Source organism: Silurus aristotelis (assembly GCF_946808225.1).
Source record: "Silurus aristotelis genome assembly, chromosome: 10".
Classification (NCBI taxonomy): Eukaryota; Metazoa; Chordata; class Actinopteri; order Siluriformes; family Siluridae; genus Silurus; species Silurus aristotelis.
Genome location: NC_139583.1, coordinates 22749742 through 22761818, shown reverse-complemented (window position 1 = coordinate 22761818; position 12077 = coordinate 22749742). Strand labels below are relative to the sequence as shown.

Genomic DNA, 12077 nt, shown 5'->3' with positions numbered 1-12077 from the left:
TTTAGCCGTTCCTAACGCAACCCTCCCCATTTATCCAGGCTTGGGACCGGCACTAAGGCTTGTGCAACCCTGATGGCTGGGGTTGGTTCCCTGACCGGGGAGCGAACCCGGGCCGCAGCAGTGAGAGCGCCCATTCTAACCACTAGACCACCAGGGACCCGTATTATTGAATAATACATAAAAAAACATTCCTCATGTGGACTGTATTTACTTTTCATGCACAGAGAAACAAGAACTTTGGTGAATTTGTGAAATCTGAATTCATAATATTTGTGCAATTCTATTATTAGTATGTAATCTAATGTGAAGAGAACTTACCTGCTTCCCTTTGATAAACAATCACCTCGCCATTAGCGAGAGACACAAACACCTTGTTGTCAAGATACCTTTTTAAAGCAGAGAGAATAAACAATGTGTAACTTAATGTAGCTGCTTGCGGGGAAACGCAACAGTAAAGAGAGATACCAAACTGGTTTATTTACAGGATGCACAAAATGGAGGCCGAGTGCTGCATCTTCATGCTGTTCTTCCTGTTCCTGATGTTGTCTGAGGATTGGTAAACATGGATGCTGGAAACACAAAATTCAAATGTTGACAGAACTCATGATTTTTACATCATGCTATGTAACTGTGACTTATCTTAAATGGTAAGCAGCTACTCACCATCCATCCTCAGTTCCCAGCCATACTGAGCTGTGGTGGGCCTCTGGATCGATGCTTAGCAGGTCCTCAAGGCTGGCTCGGGTGAAGGAGCCTCGGCTGGATCTGCGCATGGCGCGCCCATCCATTGGGCTGTCAACGCTCAGTCTCTGTGTTCGGAACCCGCTGGAGAACTCCTGTTCCTCCTCCGAACTGGTAGTCTCAGGGGCCATGTCCTTACAGACTGCTCCCTCATCATCTAAAGGGGTGGCAAAGAAATAAACACTTGACATAGCTTCTGTTTTAGTTATGGATACAAAATACATTAAAAACAGGAAATATAAAGCCACACCTGAGCCATTAGCCTGACATAATATGTACACTATATGAAAAAAATGTTTTTGAGTCACCTGGCAGTAAGATTTATGTGCTTTTTGAACATCCCATTCCACATGTAAGGCTCAATTGTTATAATAAACTCCACTCTTTTGAGATCTTCCACTAGATTTTAAAGCGCGGATAAGAAGATTTTTGCTCCTTCAGCTACAAGGGCATTAGTAAACTCAGGTACTGATGGTAAGTGAAGAGTGCAGTGTATTGGGACATGTGATGTGTTTTTTTTTTAGCCAAACTGTTACAACAAATCTGGAGCCACACATTTGTATTGGATGTCTTTGAATGCCTTTGGATGCAGTATAATAAAAGTTTTCATTCATTTGAACTTGGAATCTCAAAAACCTGCACAAAGTGAGCTCCATGAAGATCTGGTTTACGTGAGCCTGCTATAGATCTGGATCTTAACCCTACTGAACAACTTTGGGATGAATTGGAACACTGACCCCAGGCCTCTTCACTCTACATCAGTACCTTTACTAACACCCTTGTGGCTGATAAACACAAGCACACACCAAAATCTAGTGGAACATCTTCCCAGAGGAGTGGAGGGAATTATAAGAGTAATCAGACTAAATGTGAAATGCGATGCTCCAAAAGCACTTACAGTTCTTATAACTAGGTGTCCGCAAAACTTTTAGCAATATAGTGTATGTTGAAGTCAGAGCTCTAAAGCAGGTCACTCAAGATCTTCCACTTCACTCCCATGTAAACCATATCTTCAAGGAGCTGGTTAATTCAAGTAAACATTGGCTTTGTGGTACCAGTTTGCAGAAGAACCACATATGGATGGAAAAGTCAGGAGTCAGCTTTTTGTCAGCTTAAATATTTAATGAATTTAAAACAGCAGAAAAAAATAATGACCCAGCCTACTAATAGAACTGTGAAATACTAAAACAAGTATATCTTAAAAATAAATTGGCAGTCTTTATAATAATTCAACACACCCCTGTTAAATCTGCTTTTTTTGTGCTCAACAAAAAAAAAAAGACCAATCTTTCTTTCATTTTAAAACGATATAATAACCAACAAGTAGGAAAAAAATACTAATGTTTAAGGAAAGAAAAAAAAAGGCATAACCTGGCTGCACAAGTAATATATCATGGTTTAGTTTTTACACCACAAAAACCTCCCATTTAAAAAGATCCCTGTAGACTTTATATAATCCACTGTATTTAAAAATCCAAATTGAAACCTGCTGCTATACTATGCTGGTTTAATCACATGGCAAGACCACCAAAGCTAATGTTGTAAGCTCAATGGAGTTATATTTGTCCTTGCTAGGCAGACTGAACTCATTGCTCCTGACTAAACAGAAATAGCTGAGGCAGCACCATGGCCCTTTTACACCGGTCTTAAAGGCTGTCCTTTATATCTCTCTGACTCTCTGGCAACCATTTAAATGTAGGTAAGTGTAAACGAACGACAGGAAAATGGGTTACACAAATGTGAGGAAGCCTCAGCCAGGCTGGTACTGTACTGTATGTGACGTCTCCTAGGCTGCAGTATAATTTTGGTTTCTTCTTTAGCCAGTTACAGAACCACAGATATCTTTAAAGCTCTAAAGCTACAGCAATAGACCATATCATAGTAATGTTGATTTGTATACTAACTATCCCTCTCGAAGGAACACGTCTAGAGCAGGTAGAATAAAGAGAATCCTTCCCATTCAGAGAGCGAGACACACAGATTTAATGCTTACTGTACGAGTGAAATAAACGTGGACATTAGAAATGGACATGAACCACAAACGTCAAAAAAGGTTATTTAAAAATGTTCAAAAACCTACAAAGAACCTACTCTGCTATGTAAAGATCCAAAAGTTTCCAATCTAGGGGTTGAAATTGATTTAAATTTTACATTTCATTCATACATTTCATGTAACAATTATAATATGACATTACTATTCCTGACACATTAGAGTAGTTCAGCAAAAAGGGATACATGTCCAGATCCAAGGTTAGGGCTAAACCATTATTGAGTAATAAAACATGCTGGTGTTTCTATTACAGGGTGTTTATCAGTGTTTTAGATTTATTTATCACAGTGTGATTTGCTTGAGTGAAAATGACTCACTGTAGCTGGACGAGATGGTGGAATGTGACGCTTGGCTCTGCAGCGTGGACGAGGGACTCGGCGAGTCTTCGTCATCCGAGTCGTCGCTTTCAAAGGGCCCTAGCTCAGGTGCTGTGGGAGCAGGAGCGTCGCTGAGCTCCGGAGAGGAGCGAGAGATGGAGATGTGGAGCTGGGGTTGGACAGAAGGAGCCGGTGATGACTCGGACTCGGATGGTGCCGTGGGAACAGAGTGCCTTAATTCCACACGCTCCCTGAGAGAAAAACAAACAAAAAAGTATTAAAATATGCTATAATGCATATTTGTTAATTTATTGCTCCATGGTATAAGCCAAGATTTAGATCTTAGTGGTAGAAGATCTATACAATGCACTGAATGTAAATAAAAGGGCAAAGAAATTGTCTTCCAGTGGTTCATTTTTACCTCAGTGCCCCAAACCTCAGAAGCACGAAAACAATACAATACACAAGAGCAGAGTGTAGTCACTTCTTTCAGAGAAAAAAATACAGCGTATGTGCTAAATGTACACATTAGTACAGGTTTTTGTCTTTATTATATTTTAATGTTGATGCATTATTACTTACTTGTTTGCAAAAATTCAAAACTACCTTGCTAACAAACACGTTTTTTTCCATTTCAGAAAAATACAGCTCATTAAGATATCAGCTGAATACAGATGTCTGCTTCGGCTTACACACTCATTTTTGTTAGTGGTGGCAAATTATTGCTACTTTTACCAAGGAACAAGGAATCTGTAACAGTTTTATTCCTCGAATGGTAGCTAGCGTGATAACACTGAATGCTAATACAAATTTTACAAGAAAGATTCACAAAAAAAGATGACTAAATCACACACCGTTTTAAATGATGAATTACCAAGCAATGTGGGAAAGCATTGTCTAATGCTAAGTAAGAGCTATGATCCTAATCTCTCAAATGCTTGCTACTGCAGCACGATAATTACCAGGTGAATGCTAATGCCGAGCTGTTGCAATATAAACTGTCTTGATAATTCGAAGTGTACAAAACAGCAGCTAGAATACAGTGATGTTATTAGGGCTCATTCGTCATACATGTTAAAGGTTTAATTTGATGGATCAACTCCTTGCGGATATCTGATGCTAGAACATTACCTTATGACTTCATAGATATATGATTATAGAGAAGAAAAAAGAGGGAAAGATAATAGATAGATAAGTGAAATAGAAACTGTGCCAGTCAAAACATTTTAAACACTTAGCCTTTTGTTGTTTTTGACACACATGTATGTTCCTGTTGTAAAAGAACTAGGTAAAAGAAAAAAAAAGTAAAAAAAAAAAAGCAAGCCAAGAATTTTTCTTTAGACAGACGAATCCAAAACTGGGATTTTTGTCTCTAACAGAAGAACTTGTGTAAGATGAAGAACAGGAGAGATGATGTTGCCAAACGTAGAGGTGTTGTTTTGGAGCACTAATTCCAAATTTTGAGACTAATTCCAAGTAAAAAGAAAATTAAACCAACATGGCTACCATTCCATACCTTAACGCCACACAATTCCACCTGGACTGCTGCTAATCGGAACCAACTTCACCATACAACAAGACAAAGACAATGAGTACCCAGAGCATGAGTCCAGGCTCTGTAAGCTCTGGTTACCAGACCTAAATCCTATTGAACTGCACTGGTTTAGAATAAACTGGAACTCAAGGTCAAAAAGAACAATTAAACTAACAAAGAACATCTTTGAAAAGTTTTACATCAGGCATGGCAAAGTATTTTATCTATCAGGCATGGCAAAGTATTTTATCTATTAACTGTCTGGACACAGAGTGTGTGTGTGTTTGTGTGTGTGTGTGTGTGTGTGTGTGTGTGTGTGTGTGTGTGTGTGTAAAGCTGGTATTCATGCTATGGAAGGATTTGTTTCTTTTATTAAAAGAAAAAGGTTTTGTGCACATTTATATATTTGTTCGGTCAAAGAAAATACTCTTACTGTTAAATGACCTGGTTTGTTTAATATAAACAAAGGGAACATGCATGTGTCTCTCAAAAACAACAAAAAAAAAAAGATTTTTTCAAACTTTTGACAGACTCTGTAAGTCTTCAGAAATGTTTTGATGATTTCTTTGAAGTTTCTTTTCTTTTACTTTTTCAACAGGACTAAGCACTGATTCTATATAAACATGCAGTATTTACTCGGTGTTATATGTACCCTGACCTGCTCTTGAGTCCTGGCACAGCTGCGATGCAGATGATCCGTGCAGAGCAGACAGCAATGCAGGCCTCCACCGTGGGCTCGGCCCTGATGCTCAAAACGCACACTTGACCTACATAACCGTCACTATTACAAACCCACACCTCACACACGTTCTCTGGGCTACTGTGGCTTGGCGAGGCACAGGAGAACTGCATACCACTTCGGGTCTTCATGATGGGAATGGCTTTCAGGAACTCAGGGTCCCATTCGTCTTTATTCATAGCTATGGAGAGGTGATAAAAATGCGCACACATTCATTTTATTCAAAAGATGTTGGAAATTGTAGAATCCTTTCTACTTATTACTTTCTACTGTATTGCACACAACCGTTTAGACATGAATACATTTGAAGTCTTGTTAGACTCGTATATTTACACGTTTGCCTTTTTATGGGCATTTTTTTATATTAATAAATCATATCTATGTATGTATTATGCATTAAACATATTTTTTTTCTCTTTTTCCATGAGGTCATACACTCCTGTCGCTTTATCGAACATGTGTCTAGAAACCTTTATTAGCTAGACCTTCCCTGTATTTGCAACCTCAGGGCATTTTATTAAGTACATAATTTTGCAGGGTAGCCTGTTTATGTACAATGTTTCAATCCCATTTATTAAGAAGAAGCCATCTCGGACTGGAAATAACTGGTACAAGTGTATCAGGACCAGAGGCGTAAATAAGATAAAATAACAACTTTGATTTAGGCATATTACTACAGACTTCTCTTCTTAGCAAACATAAAATAATATAATCTGAAATAAATCTGATTATTATTTATTAAATGCACATGCACATGATACATGACAGATTAAAGGAAATGCAAAGTGCCTTATTACTTTTTTAGTCACAGTGGGCCACCAGAATAGCCCTAGTACACATTAGTATTGATTGTTAAGTTTTAAAATGGTGCTGATGGAGGAATAAACATTAGTCTTACATACACTGAACTGAAAAATGTATCTGTTTTTCTTTAAATTGTCACTCTTCCGTATGTCCAGTTGTATGTGTTTCTAATGAGATCTGCTGTGGTTCTAGCTTTGTACAGTATAAATCTTTCTGTTAAAGTGCAAACTATTGTTTCCTGTGTTGTCTGTCTGAATAAAAGATTATGATTCTGGTTTGGATAGGACTCTGTGATTACCAAGCTTTTTTTTGGCCTCCTCAAAGGCCTGCTCGAAGTTGCTGCGTGCGTCTGGACTGCTGAATTCGAAGATGAAGGTGCTGTCTGCAGATGCTGTGCTTAGCTCCAGTTTAGTGGGCAAGAAGGTCATGCTGAACGCCAGCGACTGTTTCTCTGCTAATTCCCTGTGAACTGATGCCATCAGGTCCTTTATCACGTCGTCTAGACTCTAGACAATGGGGGGAGGAGGGAAGGGAAGGGAAGGGGGGGTGTTAATGTACTTTTAATGTTAATGTACGTAGAATGACAGACCACTGTTCACTGTTTCTGCGCTATAAGACACACTTTTTGCCCTCTAAGAGTGCTCCATATTGTGCAGCAAAACAGTGTCCCCAATCATTTTTTTACCTTTGCCGGTTTGCTTATTTTATAAGAAACATTTGTTCATTTATGCAATTTTCCAATTAGTCAATCTTGTCAGAAACGCCTCTAATAGCAAAAAAAAACAAAAATTAGCCAGACCAGTCAGGTGGGCTACAATACCACAGACAACCACTGACCTGATGAGGAAAGCTGAGCGTCTCTGACAGCTTGCTGATTTGGCCGAGCGTACTGAGGTCCTCATCCAGACGACTGATGGTTTTCTGGATCGTATCCCTGTTGGTGGCCTGACTTGAGCCTGCATAGAGGAAACAATTCAAAATAAAACAAATGTTCGTTTTTTCAGCTACGCTTCTCTGAATCAACTCATACAGTCGGAAATCTTACCTTTCACTAACTCAATATCCTCCAAGGGCAGTTTCCACAGGAACTTATATTTACTAGCGGTGTCAATGACACTAGCTGCAGAATAGCTGAAAAGAAACATAGAAATAATTTTGGGTGGGTTTAACAAAAAAGGCCAGATTGCATTAAAACCTTTCCACAAGGTTTTTGACATAAATACTGTAAAGGGCAATTAGGTAAGCTCATTTACATAACCAAGCAGTGGCATATTGAAGAAATCAGTTCGACAAATATCTAATCTATTTTTCCTTGAAATTAAGTTGCCCAAATTTATCCCGAATACCTACTAACCTGGGAGAGCCAAGGCAAAACGCTATCCACCTAATTCTGCATGCATGAGTTCAGAGATTGGATAGTGTCACTGTGTTTAAAAGGGAAAAGTCAGTATACCACCCCTACTTCACCACCCCTCTTAGGATGACTGTGGTATCATTTGGATCTGAACTCGGCTAAATCTGTGACCTGCTTTGCTTAATGTTTTTGTGTATTTGGACTCTGCATCAGTTGTAATGTCACCCCTGTACTGTCTGTTTGGATTAAGTGTGTAGATTTATGATCCCATGAGCTACATAAACAGTGTCCAAGTACTCTTATGTATAAAGTGTTCAACAGGAAATTATGCATGAAACCAAAATGTTGAATTGACTCTTGTAGTTCTGACCCTGTACAATGAATGTCTTTGCTTTAATGTTTATTTTAATTGAGCTTGCAAACACTATATGTTGAAAGAGCTGCATGACATTATGGGATAATCCAAAATAATAAACAGATTTCAGAACAGTGCCTGTGAATTTCGCAATACACATCAGAAAAATTAAGAAACAAGTAGATGCAATGCCTTCTTTTCACACTAGAGGGTGCTACATCAAAATATATAGGTAATGCCACCACTAGATAATGCATGTCTCAAAACTGCAATAATAATAAAAGTAAAGGTCAAAATTTGCTCCAGTAATGAATTAGTATTATTTTGTGGCAGGTGCAAGGAAATATTTAAAGACTATGTTTTGCAAACAGTACAGCGCAAAAAAAATAATGATTTGTTCTTCACTAGTCACCATTTTAAGGATATCAACCAATAACATTTCCACAAATATTTAGTGAATATTTATCTGAGCTATATAACAACAGCTAATTGCTTTAATCTGTTATTTTAAATACAGAAATCTTCTTTAAATAATATTGACTATTTCATTAGTGACAGTACGTATTATCCATTATTAGGGTTGCATAAATATCCAAAAAGAAGATTTCAGTGTTTTAGGAATCTGATAATAACACAAAGTATAACAATACACATCAATAATATTCATTAGCATCCCAATTACTGATCTATAATTCTTTATCTGGTGCCTTTACCATTGAATGGTTTATAATATCTTTTAAAAGCTTGTTGTAAAACTGTTGGATCAAATAATCTGCAATAAAATGCAAAAGTGCCTCATAATCAGTGATTATAAACACAGTCTATAATAAATATTGGGAGCAGGATGTAAACAGGATCTGAATAAATGTGCAATGAAATACGTTTTAGAACATTATGTGCATCATACTGGCAAACAGGCAAAAATAATCATTATTTTGTTTTTAATTAGATCATGTACATACTTTCACTTTTTACAGAACTGTTTATATTCACTTTAATAATGTGTCTAGTCTTTCAGCAAAGCGCACACGAGGCAGATTAGCAAAACATCTATATGCTATAAATAAAGGTGTATGATATAATATTTAGAATGATATTTCTATTATAGTTATTTAATGCTAAAATAATTGCAAATTAAGCTAATAAGTAAAACCTGCTATAGACAATACACTCTATGGACAAAGTATGGAGACTCTTGGCTTTTTCACCCTTATAGGGTTCTTTCTTAAACTGTTACTACAAAGCGGGAGGCTCGCAATTAAATAAGATGTATCTGGAGGCAAAAGCATTACATTTTCTATTTTTTCAGGATCTACCCCCTAAAAATCCTTAAATCCAAATAAATCTACATTTTACTTAGACGTAAGAAAAATCGAGATAAAGAGAACCAGTTTAAGAAAGGCCGTAGTATTCAAAACGTTATAATAATTAGAAAATTTGGAAATGTTTTTCCATTTCATGGCCGTACGGTTTTCACGTCCTTGCGTCGAGTGTTTTATGTTCTTGAACGAAACCACAATGACCTGTTAGCTTAAAGGCTGTCCATACAGCTCCTTCTATTTAAAGCCTTGCTCATGAAAGGAGAAAGGTCATGAGTTCAATGTAATAATGGAGAGCTCCTGTTGAACCTTGTAAAGTGTGCTTGGATTTGAGTGTGTTTCACTCACACACAAAAAAAAAAAAAAAGTGCTAAATGGACATGTAAGCGTAGACATGCTGTATGATACAGCGAGATTAACATGTACCAGTGATTAAAAAATACACGTGTCTGAATTAAAGCTTCTTAGTTAAAAGGTAATGAGGAAATCGACACCACTCACAGACTCATTGAGCTCCGGCGTAAAGAGCCTGACTTCCTCTTCAGAGTAGTACAGATCAGCAAATCACTGAACAGGAAAAGAGAGCGATCCTTCTTCCCTCCTACTGATTTCTACAGAGAGAGAGCATACATTAATCAAACAAATATCAATCAAATATTGTGGAACAATTATTAACAAGCATTTTCCACCTGCTTGCTTACCGCCTCCATCACCATTTCCTGTCTCAGGAATTTCCTCTGAGGATTCAGGATCTGAGAGCACATGATATTAATAAGTCAGATACTGAATTAATCATTAATATCAATAATATCAACGTGACTAGCGTAATCAGAGGGAATGATCAGTCATGGATGTGCAAGTGATTTGACGAGGCAATGATTTAACTAGGTGTATAATAGCATCAATTATTAAGGCTATAATTATTATTATGAACATTTTCAGCATACAGTGGGTACGGAAAGTATTCAGACCCCCTTAAATTTGTCACTTTTTGTTATATTGCAGCCATTTGCTAAAATCATTTAAGTTCATTCTTCTTCCTCATGAATGTACACACAGCTCCCCATACTGACAGAAAAACACAGAATTGTTGACCTTTTTGCAGATTTATTAAAAAAGAAAAACTGAAATATCACATGGTCCTAAGTATTCTGACCCTTTGCTGTGACACTCATATATTTAACTCAGGTGCTCTCCATTTCTTCTGATCATCCTTAAGATGGTTCTACACCTTCATTTGAGTACAGAAATTTTTTATTATACTGATTGGACTTGATTAGGAAAGCCACACACCTGTTTATATAAGACCTTACAGATCACAATGCATGTCAGAGCAAATGAGAATCATGAGGTCAAAGGAACTGCCTGAAGAGCTCAGAGACAGAATTGTGGCAAGGCACAGATCTGGCCAAGGTTACAAAAAGATTTCTGCTGCACTAAAGGTTCCTAAGAGCACAGTGGCCTCCATAATCCTCAAATGGAAGACGTTTGGGACGACCAGAACCATTCCTAGAGCTGGCCGACCGGCCAAACTGAGCTATCGGGGGAGAAGAGCCTTGGTGAGAGAGGTAAAGAAGAACCCAAAGATCACTGTGGCTGAGCTCCAGAGATGCAGTCGGGAGATGGGAGAAAGTTGTAGAAAGTCAACCATCACTGCAGCCCTCCACCAGTCGGGGCTTTATGGCAGAGTGGCCCGACGGAAGCCTCTCCTCAGTGTAAGACACATGAAAGCATGCATGGAGTTCTCGAAGATGGTGAGAAATAAGATTCTCTGGTCTGATGAGACCAAGATAGAACTTTTTGGCCTTAATTCTAAGCGGTATGTGTGGAGAAAACCAGGCACTGCTCATCACCTGTCCAGTACAGTCTCAACAATGAAGCATGGTGGTGGCAGCATCATGCTGTGGGCGTGTTTTTCAGCTGCAGGGACAGGACGACTGGTTGCAATCAAGGGAAAGATGAATGCGGCCAAGCACAGGGATATCCTGGATGAAAACCTTCTCCAGAGTGCTTTGGACCTCAGACTGGGCTGAAGGTTTACCTTCCAACAAGACAATGACCCTAAGCACACAGCTAAAATAACGATGGAGTGGCTTCACAACAACTCTGTGACTGTTCTTGAATGGCCCAGCCAGAGCCCTGACTTAAACCCAATTGAGCATCTCTGGAGAGACCTAAAAATAGCTGCCCACCAACGTTTACCGTCCAACCTGACAGAACTGGAGAGGATCTGCAAGGAGGAATGGCAGAGGATCCCTGAATCCAGGTGTGAAAGACTTGTTGCATCTTTCCCAAAAAGACTCCTGGCTGTATTAGATCAAAAGGGGGCTTCTACTAAATACTGAGCAAAGGGTCTGAATACTTAGGACCATGTGATATTTCAGTTTTTCTTTTTTAATAAATCTGCAACAATGTCAACAATTCTGTGTTTTTCTGTCAATATAGGGTGCTATGTGTACATTCATGAGGAAAAGAAATGAACTTAAATGATTTTAGCAAATGGCTGCAAAATAAAAAAGAGTGAAAAATTTTAGGGGGTCTGAATACTTTCCGTACCCACTGTATATGGTGATGTTGCACCAGCTGTGTATATATTTTTCTTATGATGTCATCATCATTATTATTGTGATCGGTGGTTTGGCTGGAAAGTGAGTAAAGTCAAGTAAACTAATCAGTGAGTAAGTAAGTAAAGCAAGTTAAAGGTAAGGTAAGTTAGGTACATAATTTAAGTTTGCAAGTGAACTATGCAATTTATGAATATTTATAGACTTGGTAAGTAAGGTGAATGAGAAATTATGCGAGTATGAAAGTAGTTTCATAAAGTAAAATAAGCAAGCAACAAACAAGGAATCAAGCCAGGAATC

At 38.1% G+C, this 12077-nt stretch overlaps 1 protein-coding gene and 1 long non-coding RNA gene across 3 annotated transcripts in view; one reads left to right on the top strand and one right to left on the bottom strand.

Moving 5' to 3' along the window:
* The window catches only part of LOC310732588, a 325505-nt gene that overhangs the window by 107594 nt on the left and 205834 nt on the right, over window positions 1-12077 (top strand). The gene's annotated exons all lie outside the window — the stretch shown is intronic.
* Window positions 1-12077, bottom strand: part of arhgef17 (Rho guanine nucleotide exchange factor (GEF) 17) — a 114424-nt gene that overhangs the window by 6161 nt on the left and 96186 nt on the right. For both annotated transcript variants that reach the window (XM_083552807.1, XM_083552808.1), the window contains 10 exons: window positions 9915-9965; window positions 9715-9824; window positions 7231-7316; window positions 7023-7141; window positions 6484-6691; window positions 5301-5562; window positions 3109-3359; window positions 664-898; window positions 483-569; window positions 319-386 (listed from right to left, as the gene is read on the bottom strand). In XM_083552807.1, the coding sequence (XP_083408933.1) occupies window positions 319-386; window positions 483-569; window positions 664-898; window positions 3109-3359; window positions 5301-5562; window positions 6484-6691; window positions 7023-7141; window positions 7231-7316; window positions 9715-9824; window positions 9915-9965 (1477 nt within the window). The remainder of the gene's footprint in view (window positions 1-318; window positions 387-482; window positions 570-663; window positions 899-3108; window positions 3360-5300; window positions 5563-6483; window positions 6692-7022; window positions 7142-7230; window positions 7317-9714; window positions 9825-9914; window positions 9966-12077) is intronic.